The sequence below is a fragment of the Pieris napi genome, chromosome 1 (assembly GCF_905475465.1).
Source record: "Pieris napi chromosome 1, ilPieNapi1.2, whole genome shotgun sequence".
Lineage (NCBI taxonomy): Eukaryota > Metazoa > Arthropoda > Insecta > Lepidoptera > Pieridae > Pieris > Pieris napi.
In genome coordinates this window covers 8,170,126-8,193,114 of record NC_062234.1, presented here as the reverse complement: position 1 = coordinate 8,193,114, position 22,989 = coordinate 8,170,126, and the positions used below count along the sequence as shown (strand labels likewise).

General features: G+C 31.8%; 3 protein-coding genes across 5 annotated transcripts; 2 read left to right on the top strand and 1 right to left on the bottom strand.

Moving 5' to 3' along the window:
• The first annotated feature begins 12 nt into the window (after positions 1 to 12).
• Positions 13 to 3,942, top strand: LOC125059366 (zinc finger protein 532-like). 2 transcript variants are annotated; one of them, XM_047663799.1, is made up of 3 exons: positions 13 to 1,137; positions 1,392 to 1,546; positions 1,657 to 3,942. In XM_047663799.1, exons 2-3 carry the CDS (start codon positions 1,416 to 1,418, stop codon positions 3,428 to 3,430), a joined length of 1,905 nt encoding a protein of 634 aa, XP_047519755.1. In that variant the 5' UTR covers positions 13 to 1,137; positions 1,392 to 1,415; the 3' UTR covers positions 3,431 to 3,942. The 2 variants fall into 2 exon arrangements, with proteins under 2 accessions (XP_047519755.1, XP_047519833.1); XM_047663877.1 differs by lacking the exon at positions 13 to 1,137 and having other exon boundaries at positions 1,428 to 1,546; positions 1,640 to 3,942.
• A 61-nt stretch (positions 3,943 to 4,003) lies between these two features.
• Positions 4,004 to 5,318, bottom strand: LOC125059714 (RING-H2 finger protein ATL8-like). The gene is made up of 2 exons (XM_047664293.1): positions 4,881 to 5,318; positions 4,004 to 4,681 (listed from the first exon to the last, which is right to left on the bottom strand). Exons 1-2 carry the CDS (start codon positions 5,061 to 5,063, stop codon positions 4,451 to 4,453), a joined length of 414 nt encoding a protein of 137 aa, XP_047520249.1. The 5' UTR covers positions 5,064 to 5,318; the 3' UTR covers positions 4,004 to 4,450.
• A 2,348-nt stretch (positions 5,319 to 7,666) lies between these two features.
• Positions 7,667 to 22,976, top strand: LOC125050048 (patj homolog). 2 transcript variants are annotated; one of them, XM_047649649.1, is made up of 17 exons: positions 7,667 to 7,859; positions 7,948 to 8,038; positions 8,232 to 8,388; positions 8,661 to 8,824; positions 8,972 to 9,098; positions 9,753 to 9,865; positions 11,693 to 11,829; positions 12,295 to 12,443; positions 12,737 to 12,814; positions 13,614 to 13,815; positions 14,925 to 15,089; positions 15,738 to 15,877; positions 16,861 to 17,046; positions 18,702 to 18,850; positions 19,637 to 19,766; positions 21,093 to 21,259; positions 22,087 to 22,976. In XM_047649649.1, the coding sequence occupies exons 1-17, from the start codon at positions 7,840 to 7,842 to the stop codon at positions 22,228 to 22,230; spliced, it is 2,319 nt and encodes a 772-aa protein (XP_047505605.1). In that variant the 5' UTR covers positions 7,667 to 7,839; the 3' UTR covers positions 22,231 to 22,976. The 2 variants fall into 2 exon arrangements, with proteins under 2 accessions (XP_047505605.1, XP_047505688.1); XM_047649732.1 differs by having other exon boundaries at positions 7,757 to 7,775.
• Positions 22,977 to 22,989: the final 13 nt, after the last annotated feature.

The window sequence follows — 22,989 nt, the reverse complement described above, 5'->3', positions numbered from 1 at the left end:
TCTACAAGTAATAAAACCATTAAATTAATGTATTATGTGGCGATTAAGGTTAAATAAAATATTACAATAAAGAAATACTATCCGATCCGATTATCAAATCCGTACGTACGGATTTGTATGCAATTTTTTACAGAAATAACGAATTCAAATGAAAGCTTTGTATAGTTATTTCATTAGCATTTCATATATAATAACAATAATGTGAAGATGTATAAGACAACTTTTCAGCCGTATTCGCAAGTATAAATAAACTGCAGCTGTATTAATGTTGTGCAAGCCCTCTACCCTCTAGTCCCTTCTATAATTATTGTATTTTCCTGCCTTAACTTTTTCTTCTTATTATGAAATGTCTTGTCTATGACAACAGATGGCGAGGGAGTATGTGACCAGAACAAATTATTAATATTCAATATTCTCTATTCCAATAGGATATTTACTTATTTAGTAATAAGCAAAAACCCCAACCAACACTATTAATTATTATAATTAGAATGAAAAAATTCAACTGATCTCGCATGGTGGCATGGATCTCGCATGGCTATTTGACAAGATAACCATTTCGGAATATTTATTACCTATTTTATCAATGGAACCAGAAAGCAACAAGATCATTGTCAATGATCTTGTTGCTTTGAACTATGATTGTACTGAGTGGCCAACGAAGCACTTAAAGGCGTGACTAATTGCCAAAAATTTTAATATTGTGCGCGTATTTATTCACTAATTCAAATAGTGTATAATATCGAATATATGGTAAAATCGTTGTGTACTGTACTTACTTTACACAAATAGCCATGTGTTAGAACCCCTATATTAACAGTATTCACAAATAAAACAATAGTCTAAACTAGAATAGATAAATTTGTTGGGTAATAGTCATAAAAATAAATTATATCTGTTAATATTTTTGTTTAAAACCATTGTTAACTGTAGAGATTATGTAACATGGCAATAGGATAATTAAAAAATATTGAAGATATGGCAATACTTAACACATTTTTTGATAATGGCGACACTGTATTTTTTCCATCAAAAATTGTGGACGACCTAAAGAGGAAATGAAAAGTCTTACTATTATGAATACCCATTCAACTAGAATTACAAATAATTTATAGAAAAGTATTAAAAAACTAGCAGGTACGAAATAATTACAATAAATTCACCTTTAAAGCAGTAAATTATTTATATCAAGGTACCAACTCATCTAAAATCATGAACACTTACCATATAACTATTTAATAGTATTTCCTTTCTGTTCAATTGTTAATTTCATATAAGGTTCATTAGTATTGTTTGACAACTAAACATGACCTAATACTAAATAATTAATAGTAAAACAAACCAACCACCTCCCTAATAAAGTAATAAATGATAGATAATTAATTTTGCAGAAGTATACTGTTCATTCTCTGAAGATGGCCTCTGATATTATGAATGAAAAAATCAGTATTCAGAATATCCTGTTTACAAAGGCTTTGCCTAATTATAAAATACCTATACCCACTGATGGATACAAAGTTCACTCTTGTACTGATTGTGGAGACAGGTGAGCATAGAAAAATAAAAAAATTCAAGTACATAAGAATTAAAATTCTTAGTGAATTTAATTTTAATGCTGTATTAGTAAAACTATAATAAGGTGTTTTTATTTTTCAGATTTTTGTTTGAGTCTAGCCTAGAAGTACATATAAACAGAAAATCTTTCATGATCAAATACTTATGCAGGTACTGTGGGTGTCTAAATGAATTCTTTAATAGGTGCCAGTTTTTATCACATATACGCTCTCATGTGACTAAAACTGCTACTATAAACTTAAGTGATATAAAGGTGGAACCATTACCATTAATAACATCAGTTGTACAAAGTTCTCAAAACAACCAAGAAAATGATACCTTAATAACTAAGCACTTTAAATATGCATGTTTTGAATGTAAGGATGATATAACTGTTACTGGAATTCTTGAAAAAGACAGAGCTTTACATTACATGAAAACAATAAGAATGGTGACATGTCCTGTGTGTTTATTCACATTACCATCATCATGTGCACTTATTGCCCATCTCCGTATACATTTAAAAACACCTCCATTCATTTGTTCAGAATGTGGTGCATACCTTAGCCTTAGAACCTGTATGTACCCATATAATCATGATTGTGATGGTTTTAAAATGATGAGAGTAACATCAAGAATAAAATGCATAAGTAGTACTTGTCCAGCAATTCATCCAAATAATTTTCGTATGCATTTGAAATCTTGCCATTTAAAAAAAATATATAAATGTCCTAATTGTTATCTAGCTGGTTACAGTGAAAATGCTGTTCTTAAACATGTAATGAAGTGTTGTAATAAAACTAAGTATTCAACATATTTTGAATGTCAGGGCTGTCCTGGAAATTTTCTAAGTTCAAGTCAAATTCATAAGCATCTTGATATGCACTTCCAGGTGACTCAAAAAAATCGTGAGAGTCAAATATTCCCCTGCTGGAGTTGTGGTTTAACTTTGTCTAATGTGTATGATTTTCTCAATCACCATATATCTAAACATTGGTCCTATACTAACAATAAAATATTAGTAAATGTTATAAAGACTGTTAAATATGAAAATTGTGATTCTTGTCATAAGACATTATGGTACTGGCAACAGAGCCATGAAAGATTCAAGAAATGTTTTTATTGCATTCTTAATGGCAATTCAGAAACTATATTTGTGGAAACATTCAGTAATCAGCTTAACAAAAATCATAATATAAAGTGCCATGTATGCAAAATTGAAGTAAACGAAAATTGGGAAGATATTAAAAAGCATTATAACCAATTTCACAAAAGTATCAAATATTTAGACTTAAAATTGGTTGTAAGTAAATTAAACTCGAAGAGTTTTCAGAAATATGCAAACAAGTCACATAATGCATCAACAAAAAAAATTACCAAACATTTTAAACAGAAAAAAAGACCAAGTACAATTAAACCACTCTATGATAAAATCAACATTAATAATTCTACAAAAGAAATACTTAAAAAATCCCACAATTGTTCGAAGTGCAACTATAATACTGAAGATATAATATCTTTTGAATCCCATATAAAAACTCACAGGGATCCTGATATGGCTTACCAATGTATGGAATGTGGTAATTGTTTAGCAGTAAAACCATCATTTTCTAAACATTTACTATTGGAACACAATATATCTGATGTAGAATATTATATAAAAAATAAAGATTGCTTCAATAAAACAGCTTTTGAGAAAACAATGAAAGTCCAACCAGAGGAAAATTTGCCACTTGAAAAAAATCAGTGCAATGTGTGTAGAGATAAATTTATAGATTCCAACAGTTTGGAAAAACATTATAGAGTTCATGGTATGGCTTTCTTAATTAAAAACACACAAAAATCTAAGAGCCCACAAAAAGAAACGGATAATTAATATTGTTAGACAAGAAACTTTTTATTACCTACTTCAGGTTCATGCCCCTCACATTACTTCACTATATTCATATAATATTGAATTTATAAATAGCAATGTTTTGAATGTTATAGCAGGACAATTTTGTTTTTAATAACTGTTGCTGCTCCTCCTTTCTTCTATATATATCTGTAATTATATAATTTCTGTAACTCATTTATTGTATGGTGGTGTAAGGTTTTTGGATTTGCAACAGAATATTTAAAATGTTATATACAACCTGTGCTGCACAGTATTTAGGTGGGATGCTATGTAGCTTTCCATTGTTAAATGGATTAATTACCCACTGTAAGCGATTTTCAGTAGTACCTTCCTAAACCAAACTAACATCCTTAGTTTCATTTTATAAGTTTAGTTAAAACTGAATAATGTGGATGATTGTAAATAAAATTTATGTTAACCCTTCTGAACCATTCCAAATCAACTTTTTCTGAAATATTTTACTGTGAAAAATAAATACTTATACACAAATAGTAATAACATTTTAATTACTCACTTAAATTAAAGGGCAAAGGTACAGTTAAAATAAGCAGATTCATACTAGTGACATTTAATATTCTTCAAACAGTGAGCATTTATTATAATTTACAGTTACTAAGTTGCCAAAGCCAAAACCTTCTGTTATGATTAGGGCTTTTGTCATAAAATAATATCACATTAAATAAATTTACATGTGGTAAAATTACACTTATTAAATTTACAGAACAGAATAATGGTATTTAACTATAACCTAAATAAAATTTATACATTAAATATTTTTTTTAATTAGATAGATTATTGTGGGAATAGAAAAGAAAAATACTGATCCCTTTAGAAATATTAGAACCATTGGATGACTATTGTTCTCTTAATCTTATATATAAGATAGCAACTGATTAATTCATACATCTGAATAAAATAAAATATAAATTGTCAAAGCAGTTATGTAAAAAGTTGTATAGTATTAAGTTAAATAAATGACATATACTCTTTTCTAATTTTTCATTTAGATTGTAATGGTATATATATTGGATGATATTTATATGCTCCTTTCATTGTCTTTCTGCATTGTGGGCATCTTTTATCATGTTGCAATGCTGTTTCTATACAGGTTGTGCAAAAAATATGTCCACAAATTGTCGATGAAACTGGTCTTTTCCCTATTCTTTCACAACAAATAGAGCATTCTCCTATTTTGGAATCTGGTGAGTTCTCTGGTGATTTGTCTAATTTCTGAAAAATTAATAGATATAGATAAGAAAAGCATATTTCATTGTCACAATAAAAGCTAAAATCATAACAAAGTTATGTGATTGTATATAATAAAAAGTAAAATAGTAAGTTAACATCTAGGGAATTTGGTTGACAGTGTTTCGTGTGGAATGTAGATATTCTTTTATGGCAATTCCAAATGTAAAATAAAAGAACTTACCTTCTTTTTTAGGAGTGATTGTCGTAACTTTTTCGATGGAGCTCTTATTGGTGTACTCTCAAAAGCTATATCCCCAACAAATGACTCGTCTGTATCATCTAATTCAATAATTAAGTTAGACAGAGCATGGTGATTTACTAAACACAAAGAATTTGTTAAATCAATCGTAGTTAAATCCGCCATACTGAATTATATGAACTAAAAAATGTCCTATCGATCGTTTTAGGTCTTATAAAATGTAACTAATAAATGAATTAGAAACTACTGTCATCATCAAACGATGATAAAATTGCTATTAAATGTCTATTACTTTCTTTTTTTTATACGTTTTGAAGGGAAACCAGATTATTATTTAATTTATAAAATCTGATATTTTTAATAGAAAGAAAGAACTCTGTGTCTGTACTCACTAGTCACTACTCAGTACTCACTACTCACTACGTGCGTTTTCCAATTTCCAATTACAGAGCATAATGCGACTCAGTGCCGCTGGCCACATAATGCCGCATAATGCTGAAGCTTAATTGGAACGTGAATTAGTTTTCAAAATCAAATGCATCAGCAGAGTGCGCTAAATCAGTGTTGAAAAAAAAAATGTTCTGAATAGAGTTAGCAACCCCATTAATGTATTAATAATGTTGTTAACAATAATAATTGGTTGAAAACTTTTTACGCTTATTTTAATAAGTAATCAAATTATTTCATTAAATTTTTTTTACTGAAATAAGAGAAAACCTTTAACGAATATAAGGTTTTACAAACTAAATAAACAGTAAAATATATAGTTTCATGTAAGAAGTTTACATCATTTACGTTTTGAGTAATTTTTTTTAAATGATTTCAAAAAAATTATATACTTTTTCAAAACCATTGCAAAGTTTACAAGAGTATAATCCTGTAAAATAAATTTGTTTACAGATCCGAATTTTAAAATAAAATTGTATTCATATTTTAAATGTGGAACATAAAAAAGTAACTAGGTATTTATACCTTCAACCATACTTATATTTATTTTTTTTAGCAGTTTGAAATAATTTTCAAAATCTACGAAACGAAAGCCTTACAAATTTTTCAACAATAAATAATATTTACTAAGGAAAATTTCGATAAATGCCAACTTAAAGAAAAATACTGGTCAATTTTCTGTCACTGTGTTGGTATTTATTGCGAAAGCACGCGAGAGCATTAGTTTTGAGAGTGCTCAATTGTGCGAAGCGTTGCTGTAGTTGGAACATTCAACGTTGAGCATTATGCCGCATAATGCGCTCTAGTGCTGTAATTGGAAAACGCACCTATAGTCCGTTCATAGTTATTTTACCTCCAGCTGTTATGTTGGTAATGGGAGCTTAAAGTTGCCATATTTATTTTCGTAATTAAAATAAATAAAAAAACCAATAAGTTTATTTTCCCACACTAAATAAAACAAGTTTATTAATTAAATTCACTTTTTATAATAGAAATAATAGACCTTGAAAGTACTGTATAAATAATTAATAACCTCATTTATTCCATAATTTGGGTATCAAGGAGTGCCGTGTTTAATATTAGAATAAAAACTACAATTTGACTTTATATAATATAAGATCCATTCTTTTTTTTAAATCTATTCGTCTTAATCTGAATAGCATGAATTTTGTGTATTGTTAGATTTAAAATCTGGCTCAATATGTAAATCAATAATTAATTTATCAATTTCTGTGTCCATACATCTCTATTCCAAAACTCAGTTTCAAGTACAAGTATATGTCCACGAAGCCAGGATTGGATGATTGAAATGAAGGAAGATTGGCGATGGTGCACCAAAAAATATATGCCGGAGAAAAGAAAGAGAAGGAAATATAAAATTCTGATGGAAAACTTTGAATTCCATTTTTACGCCGAAAATGTGGTAAAAATTCTCATTGCATGTAGACAAAACTTTACAGAACATAATTATAAAGGGGCCTCACATAGCCTAGCGGTCTTATTAAGTGGCAGCTAGGTGAGGAGTACCGGGTTCGATTCCCGGTTTGAGGGCAAGTTTTAATTTAATTAAAATTTGTTCTCGGCCTTTGGGAGGGTTATGCGGTACCGGGCGAGTGCCTAAACCGTACATGGAGGACACGGTCGAATTTCTAAAGACAAGCACGAATTATAAAAAATCCTATACTTGACGCTGGCTAATGTACAAATCGTGCCAGAACCATAAAAAAAAAACATAATTATAATGAAAAAAGAATTAAAATCATTGATGTTTCCTTTTTTACGATTATTTTTCCCGTTCTAATTACTCCTAAGTCTGTATAACCAAACACCACAACCGACAATAATAATAATTATAAATATATTATTGGAAAAGAAGCCACGCCAATCCTCGCGAGTTCCATCACTTAATCAGGTCCCGCACCTCAAGCATTGGAGAGTTTTACAATAGTAACATAAATAAAACAGCGAATATGTACTTATGTACACGTGTTAGAAGTTATTCTTCTTTGGCGTAACAAGATAAAAATATTTTCAAAAAATTTAATTCTACGTTTGTAGAAAAAAACCACTAACAATAGAAAAAACTAAAATATTGATTATAGCTAACTTTAGGGTGTCGGTTTTTTGTGACGGTTTGCGTGCGCATAGTATAAATTTACTGTCATTATTTTTCCCTAACCCAAAAGAAGTATAGCTTCAAAAATAAAAGACAACCTAATAAAAAAGTTACATTATGAAAAGACAATATTGTTGCTAATTTCCCCGAAATAAAGGTGTTTTGTTGCGTTGGTAACCCTAATTTCATGTAATTTGTCAATATCATTTAAGTGACAAAACTCAAAAGATAATAATTGTACTGTCTAATGAATAAACATATATATAATAATATTTAATAAATTTTATAATTAAATATTCAGTTCTTTGTGAAAGGTGATATTTCGTAAGGTTTTCAACTATATAGTTTATAACAACAAACTAACAAAGACTAACACTTATGCTGAAGGCACACGAAAAGTTAGTGTACCACAGTAATATTTTATACATATTATGTTAATGCTTTTAGTGTCTCGTATACATATCATTATTTGTAATTACATTTCAGTATGCATTTAGGGATGAATATTTCAAATGCATTACAACAACTAGAAAGCGTCAAAATAGCTGTGGATACGAGCGATGATCCAAAGTTAAAGGTAAATATTTTATTATTCAAGGTATATGAGCCTAGTTTGACTAGGACATTTTTGTAACAAACTCATCACTCTTTATAAGTTTTAGAAACGAGACTTCGCGATAATTCTAACTCAAGCGTCAAAAATGTATTGGATTTGAAATATATATTCAATCATAACGAAAATAATATATCTAATTTTTTATAAATTTTAGGCTGCAACAAATGATGATTTAAATATGCTTATAAATTTGCTTGAGAATCCAATATTAAGAAGCATAGTAACACTACAGGATTCTGTAGCCATGCTCACTACTCAGGTTGCGCATCATCCTTCTATTATTCCAGATGACTTTGATATAACACCTGCAGGTATATTTTAGATTTCATTAAATTGGGTTTAGTCATAGAATCACTCTACTCTTATAAAAATAAACTTATACTTATGAATCTTATTTGGGGTGTGGGGTTTTGTTTTCAGATGAAATTGTACTTATTAAAGAAATTCAATAATTAGTGATGGTAATGGTTAAATAATATTAATTGATTATGCAAATCTGAATGAATATGAAAATGTTTGTCTTCATTAGTATTTGTGGATTTAACTTTGTATCTTTGTTTATTTAGTTAGTTCTTATGTTTAGGTGACCTTGCTTTACAAACAAGAAATTTTTTTGGAATACATGAAGGAGATGAAGAACAAAGAGTTCCACAGGTTTCGCCACCGCAAAGCCTTGAATTTGGTTTGTCTGGGGAGACCGAAAGAATATTAGGAATTGATACAGGATCTGTTGAATCACCTAAACAGGTAAATTTATATTATATTTAATAATATAGTATAACTCATGACTTTTTGTATTCACAATAATTTTATAAAAAATAACTTCAGGAAAAGCAAACAATTTACAAAGGTTTAATTAAAAAATTGTAATAGCCAAATGAATTCATATTCCAGACAAGAAGTATTTTGGACATAGCTAGAAACGATGAGTCACTGGCATCTGCAAATAGTATTGTCATTGGAGATTGGGCACAGGTTGAGATAATAAATTTGGTCAATGATGGCACTGGTCTCGGATTTGGTAAGTAGTATAAGAAAAATTATTCATACTTTTGTCTGTTGATAAATTCCATAGATTATAACTTCTCTACTATGATTAAATTATTAACTTTTTAAAATTATCTAATTTAATAATAATTATAATAAATACATACTGCTATGCGGACGACAGCACTGGGGATACTCTTAAAACTGGCCGGGCAGTTATTTTTTGGGCAGTTGTTGTACTTGCTACGTGGGGTTGACTAAATCTAGTCCAATTTAACCCGAAGAAGACACAAATTCGCGCGTTTTTAGCAAAAAAAACACCATTTGACGCTACTCCCTTCTTCGATGACACTCCTTAAAGCCTCTGCTAGCATCAGGATACTGGGCGTTGACATATCAGTTCAGTTTCGCGGTCATTCGGAAGGAAAGGCTAAGTTAGCCTCTAAGAAACTTCGTGTGCTCGGAAAGGCGAAACAGTACGTCACACCGGGCCACCGCTTGCAGCTCTAAATGCGCAAATTCAGCCCCACATGGAGCTTCCAGCTTCATTAATAATATAAATTTAGTAATGCCAGTTTTTATAATGTCATCATTGTAATGACACATAGCTTCATGCACCAACATTTAACTATAATTTAAATAATAATTGCTCTAAGTTTGAACTGCAATAAAAGCTTGTTTATTCCAGGTATAATTGGCGCCAGAACCAGTGGTGTTATTGTAAAAACTATTCTTGCTGGTGGCGTCGCTGATCGTGATGGAAGATTAAAGTCGGGTGATCATATATTGCAAATTGGAGATGTAAGTAACTTGTTACCATCATTAATAAAGATGAAAATTCCGTTTTTAATTCAATAATTTGGATTTATTACATTTGCTTACTAAATATTGCTGATCTAAGTTTGATTTCTAAAGAAATAACTAAAACAAGACGAACATTATTTTCTATTAAATTTGCTTTATTGTGAATTATTTATAAATTATTGTGTTCTTAAATTAGAAATAGTTAATGCTTATTATAAGAAGATTAAAGAGCAATAATATACATAGATAAATAATATAAAATTATTTTTGTTCCATCATTTACTAAGTACATAATCTTACAATAATATTATTTATATATACATATAAAATGCAGCTGGGATAATAATATTTTAAATGTGTTTTCGATGTTTACCCAAGATTAAAAAATATAAAGATAAAATTATCAATAATGATTATTAATTAGAAAAGCTAAAGAAATAATAACGAATTATAGGCAGTACAAATAGTAGAACTTTCGTCAGCTCACTCAAGGGACAAAGGTGGTGACATGATAGTTAAATTAATTAGTATGTGTACCTTACCTATAAAATTTAAAAAATTGTTTTAGTCTCTACCATTGATATACAAAAAACCCAAGATGCACAGTCTCGAATAAAAGTAACGCTCGAAAGTGTCCCGAAACACTATTCCTGTCCCTTTCTATAACAGTATGTCTATAACAGTATATGTTACAAGCATATATTATTGCAAAATCAACCTTACGCGAATTGCTTAAAGTTGTTATTACAACGCAGTGTATACGTACTTAAAGCAATAAAATTTTACGACCGACCGTGGTCGGTAGGACAAGGTATTGAGTGGAGTCGAACATGACTTTTTTATTTACAACTATTTAACATAATTTTAAATTTATCCGACTTTTCGGGTGCTTTACAGCGTGCGTGGTCACGGTGACTAAAGACAAAAGGTGTTGGATGTTAAATAGTTGGAAATTTATAATCTTATATATAAAATTCTCGTGTCGCGGTGTTTGTAGTTAAACTCCTCCGAAACGGCTTGACCGATTCTCATCAAATTTTGTGTGCATATTGGGTATGTCTGAGAATCGGCCAACATCTATTTTTCATCCCCCTAAATGTTAAAGGTAGTCCATCCCTATTTTTTTGTAATTTTTAGATAATTTTTATTTTTTATCTTTTTATGATACAGCATTAAAAAATTAATACAACCCCTAATTTTCACCCCTCTACGATCAACCCCTATTTTTTATATTAAATGATATACATGGCAAAACGTCGTTTGCCGGGTCAGCTAGTAATACATAACTTTAATCCGGTTAAAAAGTTTTTTCTTTAAATTAAAAAAAATGTTAAATTGGCTACCTCCTGATCTACACTTTATATAGCGTAAATATATTTGTCAAAAACTACACACAAAAAAAGTTCAAAAGTACATAAATTTATTTATAAAAAAAAACACAAATAAATAACATCGACTCCACTTATTAGACGCGAGACTATTTGAAATTAGCGCACAATTTAGAATGTTGCGCCCATTTTTTGAGGACGTTTTTTAGACTTGATTGTGCATCTTGGGTTTTTTATATATCAATGGTCTCTACTCTATAATTCAATATTTCACTGTTTTGATTACATACGGTACTTTTACCGCCTCCCGTATTGCAACGTTGCTTCGCTAACATATTGCTGTGGCTATTTAAAGGATTGCACTCTTACCCATGTGTTGCACTGCCACTTGACACTGCCTAGGAAGTTTTTTAATTTTGTATAGTGGGTGACATCTGTTAAGATTTGTAATTACCACAAGAGTTACAGGTTTCACACAGCAATGATTTGGTTCTAGGTAAGCCTCATGGAAATGGGGTCAGAGCAGGTGGCAGGGGTGCTCCGGGCATCGGGTTCTCGTGTCCGTTTGGTAGTGGCTCGTGGGGTAGACCCGGCGACCTTGCACCCATCAACTGCACCTGTCGTGCCGGCTAGGTAACAATCAAATTTTACTTAAATTCATTATATATATGATACTAACAATTTGTAATAAAACCCAATACCGAGCTTTACTAAATTATCATATTTAAAAAGATATCGCTAAGATTTTGTTTTTCATAACAATACAGAGCAAAGCCAAGTTATTATTTTTACTAGTGGAACACAAACGCTAGACGTCTCTTCTCTATGGTATACTCCAATTTTTACGTATTTGTGGTAATATCGTGTAGCGCATTAGCTGTTTGTCTCATAGTAATTGTAATTAATTTTAAATTTACTTAATAATTATATGTTTGAGTTTGTCAAGAAATTATAAGGTCGAATTTTTTATGATAAATCCTATTGACATAAAATAAAAAATGAAATGGGCATTTTTTATTGATTTTAAGATAGTTTGTCTGCAAATAACATTCAACTCATGTTTTATCTGCTTCAGGACTTATTATTACTTTTTTACAGACTTCTGTCAAGCCCTGAAGCTCTGGACCGCTATCTCATGGAAGCTGGTTTCGAGCAAGTATTCCACACACAGCCGACACCACTTCCAGTCAACTCCGCTTCAACAAGATTTGTCTTCGATAAATCCATCACTCCGCCTCCAGAAAGCGGTGAGCCCATTATTATTGATTAAAATCAAAATTTGTTTATTTATATAGCTATGTATACTTACGATCGTCAAGTTTAAAAAAAGGCAAGAAACTCTTCACCTTCAAGATCAGTGTGACTGGCCATTATTTCGTATTTAGTTTACTATTCTCAAACTGTTCGCTTCAATACATTTATTATTATTGTTATTATTCTAAAAAAACTATGAAACAGACATAGAATTGTCTTATCCCATTCTTATAGGACTCAAGTTAATCGCAATTAATTAAAAAAAATTAAATCTAATATGTTTTAGACGCAGAGTCACCTGAAGTAGATAGGTTTACCGTGCAACTTAAAAAGGACGAAAATGGATTGGGTATCACCATAGCAGGTATGCAACTTCAACTGTATGAGTTTATTCTTAACCTTGTGGCCTGAACTCACGCAAGGCTGAAATCTTGTCAATAAAGAAAGAATTTTTTTAATTGGTGCAGTAGTTTCGATTACAATTTACAATCATACGAAAATATAAATCCTTTTTTTTTTTCATTTTGAGTTTGATATATTTTGTGGATTAAACTTACTTGATACTTGATTTTATTTTATTATGGTTTACATTGATAGTAACTGTATTTCTATGAAATTAAATACTATACATATTTAGTCTTTTACTATTGATACTTAAAATGACTAGCATTGCATGGAAAACTAAAACTATATTTATTATAACTCACAACTTTATTCGGAATAATCAAATCCTGCGAAAGAAAAGAAATATTCTATCAAATAAAACAAAGTTTAGGCTATTATACCTGTTAACTATTCGGAAAAAATATATAATAGAAATAAAAATGAGTACATAATTGCATGAAGTATCAAGACAATAAATCATACCAACATAAGAAATTCAATGACATTCTGTGTTGCCATCTGAAAGTTTTCAAATAATTCAATTATCTTCTTTCATTAGCCAGACTCTTTAATTATTATAAACTAAAAGTACAAGAAATACCAAAAACCCACTGACGCCTTGGTGCTTGAAGGGCTACACCACAGTAAAAAAATGTATTCCTTGTAAACTATAGAGTCTGTAGTAAAATACATTCTTATACCTTATACATAAAATTACATCTATCAAGATTTTAAGTTAAACAATTAACAAGGCGCTGAACAATATATTTACGTTTCAGGTTATGTGTGTGAAAAAGAGGAATTGTCCGGGATTTTTGTGAAATCGGTGACCCCGGGTAGTGCGGCTGCTCTAAGTGGTAAAGTGCGCGTTAATGACCGCATAGTGGCAGTTGATGGCGTCTCACTCGCGGGTAAATCAAACCAAAGGGCAGTGGACGCTCTCAAGCAGAGTGGGAACATTGTCACCCTAGAACTTGAGAGGTGAGCAATGAGCATACTACTAATTCATTTGGAAAATAAGAGGAATTCAATTACTGCTATTGAGAGCTACCCTCTTCGATGTGTTATGTAATTTAAAATCAGTATAGTGAGTGTGATTTCCATTTGTTTTGTACTTTCACCTAATTAAATGGACAAATTGTCCAAAGAATTTATCTATAGTTTTTTTGGTTATTATATTGATTAATATTGTTATAGCACTTATCATGTCTTTAATTATTATTATAAGCAGGCTCTAGAGTAAAACATGCTCGCCACATTTGATATCGTTGAAGTTAGTATAGAAAGACGTAAACTTAAACGTAAACTTAAACTTAGACGTAAACGGCTTACATATAACTTTAGTAGGGCAGTAAGACTAGGCAATAGACACGTTTTGCGCTTGTCACTAATTCTCAGCTGCATAGAACTACAATAAATTAATTAAAGTTAATTCCATATATTGTTCAAAATATTGAAATATTTGTTAATTGTGTATTATGTGACTTGATTTGTGAAGTGATTGTTTTATAGGTAAAACATAAAAAATACGTAGCATTTTATTTGATTGCCCTCAAATGGGTCAATTTGTCCCTTTTTCGGCGGAGAACATTTTTAGTAGCAACATTTATAAAATGTCAGAATTCTACGGATTTAAAAATCAGAGTATAGACAATGGGCTATTTGACAACATTTCAGATTATTATTAGGGTCTGTAGAACCTATACAATTTGTTGTTTTAAATTCTGTTAAATATTGGCTTTAAAAGTTTAAATTAAACATTTATTAGTTCAAGAGCTCGCCAAAACGTTTCTGGCAAGATGGCGTCGCACCAGTCCCTATGACGTACACACGTAAAATGCTTGTAAAGAAATGTCAGTTCAATTCAAGTAAATTTTCAACGCAGATATTATCTGTGACCATTTAAAGGTTATTTTACTGTATAAAGTATCAATTTATTTTTCATACAAACAAACAGGATATTTGAATTGAAGTGTAGGAGCCACAGAATATATTGTTCTTTGGAGCAGAATGTTTACGCCAAGAAGGCTTATTCACTCAAAAATTTAATTTCTTTATCTTCATTACATACAGAAAAATGTTTTTTTTAGATATCTTCGTGGTCCGAAATTCGAGCAACTCCAGCAGGCCATAGCGGCGGGTGAAAGCGCAGCGGCTGGAATGACGAATGTCAGCAATCCCTTCTTGCACATGCATCGCGCTGATAACTCTGATTCCAGCGAACACCAAATACAGATGACACACCTTAATACCACGTACGTTAAAATTCCATTAAATTATTTGACTAAAGTTGGACCGTTAATAACTACTTTACTCTATGATTACATTTCTACTTTTGTTTTATTGATAATTTTTAGTAGAGCCTTTACTACATTACTATATATAAACACGCAAGCACGCTACCCTGAGGACAATTTTTTTAGGTTAAGCCTATATTTATCTCTAATCTTAATATAATTACGTGTCACGTTGTTTGTCCGCTATGGAGTCCTAAACTACCGAACCGATATCAATCCAATTTGCACAATGTGTGCAGTTTGATCTAACTTAAAGCTTACAAGATAGCTTACATCTCAATTGTTATTTTTTTATTATTATTTTTATATTGTTATTTGTTTATTATTTGATACAATTCTAACAGATGGCGCTGTGTTAAAAGTACCAACGTTTCACATAAGCTTTGGTACTTTTAACACTACCTTTCACATAAGTTCGCCTACCGTTTCCCTTGAATAGTTTACTACTATGTAATATAACAAAAACCTTAGCCACAGCAACGCTTGGCCGGTCTGCTAGTTATATATGTATATTATTTATTCTAGTATACTTAATGTACTGTCTTAACAAAAGCAAAATTGATAGAATTTAAAAAAATAATGTAATTTAAATTTCTTAATATCCAGTTCAGAGACCAGTGTCGACGATGTGAGCGAAAGCGGTCGTAGCTCTGTGTCGACGATACAGCGACCGCAGCCGGCCTTTGAGATGCCGCGGACACAGGAGCAAAAGGACGCCATTAAGAGGAAGTGGCAGGCCATACTTGGTTAGTAGATATATACTATTAAACAGAAAATAGGTTTATACACTTAATAAAATAAACCGTTTAGGCGTGTGGTAAATGTCAAGTCACCAGGACGTATAAAACAACGTGGATATAATAATTATTAACTACAAAGAATATGACTATATAGATGTGATACACAACTGGAAAGATATTTTTGACATTGACATTTAAAACAAACTCACGAAAAAAAATAAAAGCAGAGATAATCACATCCTACATCCACATTCACTTTACTCTTCACAGCTAATGACCGAAGACAAATATTGCAAAAAACGTATAGTTAGGTGTTAGGTGTTTCAAGACTGGAACAAAGATAATGAAGTATAATGCGGCGTTCCCACGAGGCGTTAATCACGACAGTCAACCACGCTTTCGTGAAATACACTTCTGTGTGAACGCATAGGCGTTAAACTTGCTTTCGTGAGGAACGGCGCACGACACAAGCGTGGATAGATCAAACGTGTTTGATTTTCAGTCGTGATATACCGTTCGTGAAGCCAAGATGTCGTCACAACAACGTGGAATTAAGTTTAACGACAGTGAAACTACGCGTTTTTTGGAGTTATATTCTATGGAAAAGGTGTTATATGATCCAAGTTTGGAGGAATACCGTGATAGAGATTTATATATCGATGTTTCGATAATGACTAAGTCGAAACACGAAGCGTGAACGGCACGAAATCCCCCAACCATGTGAACGTTTCATCAATTCACACTTTAGTGAGTGTCACGAACGACAGTTGACTAGCGTAGTTGACTGTCGTGATTAACGCTCCGTGGGAACGCCCCATAATAGATTACTCATTTTAAGGCACTTTTACTTTGGAACTGAAGGGTCAATTACATTACACAAACTTAGTTTACTTACAACAAATTTGACCAGAATTATGTTTGATAGCATTGCCACGTATTTAAAGTATTTAGACAATTATATAAGGTTGAATAATAATTTCCATTTCCAGGTGATGACGTTGAGATAGTGGTAGGTGTGGTGGTCCGAGGTGGTGGAGGCCTGGGTATCTCCCTGGAGGGCACCGTGGATGTGGAAGGTGGTAGAGAGGTCCGACCCCATCACTATGTCCGGTCTGTCTTGCCCGAAGGACCAGTGGGGCGTGCACGTGTGCATAGACCCGGAGATGAGTTACTTGGTAAGTAAATATGTTTGTATGTGTAATTATATGCTATTATATATATACCCACTTGATATTTTGTAATGTGTATGGTTTTTTAATGTAAATCACTGCTGTGGTTGATTGGCTATTGCTTTTCTTGTACTCCTATTATTTGTCTATTGTGTTATCTATAAAAAAACTATGGTGAAACGTGACGAAATCACATTGTCTGAGCCGCGTCCGTTGTTTGTAAACTGGCGGCCTCAAATATATTTTTATTTTAAAAGCAGAACGTTTGTCTTTCTTTGGCTTATCAATCATTTAATATGGAAGTACAGTGTAAACTCCATGTAACGTGTCTCGATTTAACGACAAACCCCCTGAAAAAAAAACCTTTGGTTGGTTTAGCTTGTCTTCCATATAATGATACACTCTGCATAGCATTACACCCACCCTCAATAATGACAATTAAATTGCTGTTTACGTTCTTTTGTCGCTTTATTGTCCTAGCCTGTAATAAACTCGACTGGCTGCATCATACGTACCAAGCTTTCTAAGAAATCCGATGTATACAAATTGGGATTGCTTGCACGTGCTGTATCACGAAGATGCCTCAGTATCGCAAAATGAATAGAATAAGTAAAAAAATACAACAAAATTACTGGTGCAGTGAAAGTCGTCAGACGAAAATAACAGACTATATGCAATAGCGTTCAAATAAGAGTTGTTTTTTTATGTAATTACTAGCTGACCCGGCAAACGTCATGCCATGTACATTATTTCAAGGAAAAAAAATTTTTAGTTCAATAAAAATAACCATCTGCTATAATAAAAAATAGGGGTTGATAGTAGAGGGGTAAAAATTATAGGTTGTATGTATTTTTGTATCCTGTATCATAAAACACCCCTTAAGGATTTGAAAGATAGTAGCCGATTCTCAGACTTACTGAATATGCATAAAAAATTTCATAAGAATCGGTCGAGTCGTTTCGGAGGAACGAACATTGTGACACGAGAACTTTATATATTAGATTAACACTAGTCTGAAATAAACTTTTTCTAATACATATTTTTCTTCTTTCCATTTGTAACGCATAAATAAGCATAGCCCCTTGACTGTCGTACATAGAGTTTACGTCAATAGACTTTACACGGTAACTATAAAATAATAATAAGATAAATATTGTCACCGTCGACATCATTAGCGGGTTTAGTAAACGTCATGTAATAGTTACTATTCGTTAAGTAATTAAAAAGTAATACAAATACATTATATATGAGTTAAGATTTATAAACTAACTAGCGGACCCCACAGACGTTGTCCTGCATGATATTTCAAGCAATTAGGATATTAAACAAAGTATGAAAGTACCGACTGCAGCGCCATCTGCCGGGCTGATTTGTGAATCTAAACTATCCAGGACTCCACCCAAACGCATACAAAAAAAACATTCAAATCGGTCCAGCCATTTAAGAGGAGTTCAGTGACATACACACGTACAGTAGAATTATATATATATGTAAGCTATCCTATCTTTTAAGTTAGATCAAACTGCACACGGTATGGAAATTTGATTAAAATCGGTTTAGCAGTTTAGGAGTCCATAGCGGACAAACAACGTGACATGTAATTTATATATATTAAGATAAATAAAATGTTAATAACTTTGATGTCTATTTATGTATTTCAGAGGTGAACGGCCACAGACTGTTAGGCATGAATCACCTGGAAGTCGTATCTATTCTCAAGGAGTTGTCAAGTGAGGTCTGCATGGTTTGCGCAAGACCTAGACCTACGCCAGCCATAGACCTGACTCCACCTGCACCTACACTTGTTAAGGTATATTTTAACTGAATTCAAAAAAGAGATCATCAGTTTCATGTATGTATTTCTTGTTTCTCGGAATTCATGGAATCCTTTTTGATTTAAATTATTTCCAAGTTTCATCAAAATGGGTATCGTAGTTTTTGAGATTACGCATTACTAGGGATCGTGTATAATATATAAGTACCTAAGTAAATAATAAGTTAACAGGTATTTGGTTTAATTTTAAATAATTTTGGTTTTGAGAACTAATAAATTATAAATTACTTGAAATAATAATGATGATTATATAATCTACTATCAAGAAATGAATAGTCACTAATTTTACAATAAATAGAATTATATAAATCCATTATTTTAACACATGTTTCTAATCAAAGGTCGATTCAATGGTGAATATTGTTTTATATTTATCAACATTATTTATATAATCAAAAAGTTGCAATATACTACCATTTACCAATTAATGAATGAATGGTTTCGTGACCACCTAGTGACTCTTTATACCTATAAATTACCATTATGTGGTGTAAAGGCGAAAAACAATATTAAAAATAACGCGTAATTCAATCCCCGCCCCGCATCGTAACGTTCTCCAAAGGACCCCCTCCCCCCCAAAATGCGTTACGTAATACTTGAACGCTCCCTGAGTCTAAATACATATTTCACAATCCACTGGCTGGCAAGGTGTAAGCAATAATCAGTAAGGATTTAGTCGGTGTATGTAATGCTTTTGTAGATATTGGTATATTGTTTAATATTTATTTAAAAATGAAAAGATTTATTGAGGGGTTATTACAGGCAAAGTCAGATGGAAGTCTGGCCGGCGCAGGCGCAGGTGTCGAAGATGGTAACACAGGAAAGGTTCGTTCGCGCAGTCTGGAACCACTAACAGGCCTGGCTATGTGGTCTTCAGAGCCACAGATTATTGGTAGGTATTTGTGAACCTGGGTCAAATAAAACTTTTAATCGGTTATAAATGCCAATTTTTTATATTATATGTAATATGAGTTTTGTAAATTATGTAATGAATACGCTTTTATATCCGTTTAAGAAGTTTTATTTATATATATTACTCGCGTAACTAATAAAATTAAATATTACACTATTCCATATATGTTTTTTAAATATGATTTTTTTTAATTATTCGGCAGTTATTTTCTAGTGGTTGGTTAGATTAGTTTTTACTGCTGAATTGGTTAATAAATATGCATTTTGTATCAGTCTTAGAATTAAAATAGAAGCTAGATTATATGTAGCTGAAGTCATTTCGTGTTATGCTACGAATCAGTTTCGTATTCATTTAAAAGCAAAGTAGGTAATCGGCCTTCTGTGCCTGACACACGCCAATAACTTGGGTCTAAGGCATGCGGATTTCCTCACGATATTATCCTTTACTTATGAGTGTAAAATGGGCACAAAGAAAGTACATTAGTTTACAACCGGGGTTCGAACCGACGACCTCAGGGATAAAAGTCGCACACTGAAGCCACTCACACCGTTCACAATGCTTTAGTTAAGTAAAAAATCAATATATCGTCTATTTCGTTAATTATTTTAAAGAAGAATTTGAAATGAATAAAAATATTATCGGAAATACAAAAAAATTGTTTTTAAATTTTCCTGTATTTATATTTCATAGTTTCGTAATGTCAGATATGCTTATCTCATTTTAAGTATTAATAAGATTGACGCAAACTTTTGCTTTGTACGTATTAAAACCGTATTTGCATATTTCGTCATAGTCGTAGAATAGTGACGGATCTGACAAATTGTAAACTTTACAGGGCAGCCATTTCAAAATAATATAATCATGTTAGTTTTTGTCATAATTATTTTAATTCATATTCCGTTATTATGAAAATTGGCATACAAGCAAACAAAAGGGTTTCTTTTGAAACTAAATAAATATAATAACATTAAATTACAGTTTTCTATAAAAATCAATGAGCGTCTATCAAATCCGTCACTTTACCGACTGATTACTTTGAAATTGAATACACATGTAATTTTATTTAATGTAGCCATAATATTTAGTCAATGTAGTATCCGAATATGATAAATAGTGGATTTTGGATTTTTTTCAAATCCGACATTGTTCTACGATCATGACGATTTGTTATCGTTAAGTTTTCTTTATAATTTTATATATATCATCATCATATCACACTCTTAACAGGTAATATATTACCAGATTATAACAAATTATTAAAATAATATTTGGAATATAACTTTCAAAAGGTTAATTTTATTTCAGAGTTAGTAAAAGGCGAGCGTGGTCTAGGTTTCTCGATCCTAGACTATCAGGACCCGCTGCGTCCTGCGCATACGTTGGTTGTTATTCGCTCGTTGGTGCCGGGGGGCGTGGCTCAACAAGATGGAAGACTTATACCCGGGGATAGATTACTATTTGTTAATGATCAGGTGAGATTTAGAGATTTTTTAACGTACTCATATATAGGATTTTTATGTTAGATTTATATGATATAATATATAATAATAAAGAGCAGTGTTGGCCTAGAGGCTTCAGCGTGCGACTCTCATCCCTGAGGTCGTAGGTTCGATCCCCGGCTGTGCACCAACGGACTTTCTTTCTATGTGCGCATTTAACATTTGCTCGAATGGTGAAGGAAAACATCGTGAGGAAACCGACATGTCTTAGACCCAAAAAGTCCACGGCGTGTGTCAGGCACTGGAGGCTGATCACCTACTTGCCAATTACATTTAAAAATGATCATGAAACAGATTCAGAAATCTGAGGCCAAGACCTAAAGAGGTTGTAGCGCCACTGATTTTTTTTTATATGATAGGAGCGAAACAACAATGAAAAATCATGCAAAACTGGGAAACAATTATTTTCGCGCTATCTCGAGATCATTCTCAGGAATTACGGGTTTAATTTGTTTTTGTGCTGGATATCTTTTACACTACGGCTGTGGCGTTTAAAATCGCAGGCTCAGCTAGTTTTTGACTGTAAAAGTAACCTTACGTAGATAAGAATAGTAGTAGTAGCATGCAATTTGTTTTTTCTACCGTGTTATTGTGATGTTGTGTGTGATGTCGATGTGAGGCTGTTATTAAAGTGTTATTATTATTATTACACAAAGAGAAAACTAGTGGATAGATGAGTTAAGGGAATGTTGTTTGTGCTTACCAAACTAAAACAATTTTTAACAAGAATTGAAAACCGGATAAAACGTAATTTTTGCGTTTACCACAAAAGTTGTGAATTATATTTTTTATTTTTCTAGAATTTGGAAAACGCAAGTCTAGAGCAGGCAGTAGCGGCTCTGAAGGGCGCCCCAAGGGGCGTGGTCCGCATCGGAGTGGCTAAGCCTTTGCCATTGGCTGATCACCCACCGCCGCCACCCACCACACCTCCGCCGTCGGCTTAAAACTCACTCCGCATTATTTATGATTGAGTTTCATACATACTAAATTTCATAAATTTAATCTAATCAATAATATATGTAATGGCGCCAAAATTACAACATAGTATAGAGAGAGATCTTTCTCGATTATTGCACTTACGCGGCGTCATCTATACAATTTTACTTATACAGTCCATCATTTTGACAAATGACAATTGTCACTTTGGTGATATTGGAATATTCGTTCATTGTTGAGTTCAACAAACTTTTAAAGAATCTTCCATAAAAACTTATTAGTATTATTTACAAGCGATCATTGTATAAAGAACTGAAATGTGAGAACACATAGTATACATTAGAATGCCAAGTTATAACACAGTCTGTAAATGGCCCTCTATCTATGTATAGTATAATTGTTAAAAAAAATAGTACACGATCAAGTATCATGACAAGATTTTATTGTATCTTTGTGCTTATATAAGTAATAAACTGGCAAGAAACTATGAATTACAAATATTCCTTACGGTTATTACTTCTTTCTAGCCATTAAAGTGCTCGGTTTTGTACTTATTGAAATAAGATTTTATTTATATTGAAATATATATTAGCGTTATCAGCATTATTTAAAAAGTTTATAAAGTATTATTGTAATTTGTTGTATGATCATTGGCTGACGTTATTACCAACATCGTTGGATTATAAGTATTATTATAAGACTATTAATTGTTATCATTCCAAATATTTTGATTTAGAAATAAAATAGAATAAATGTATTGTGATTTC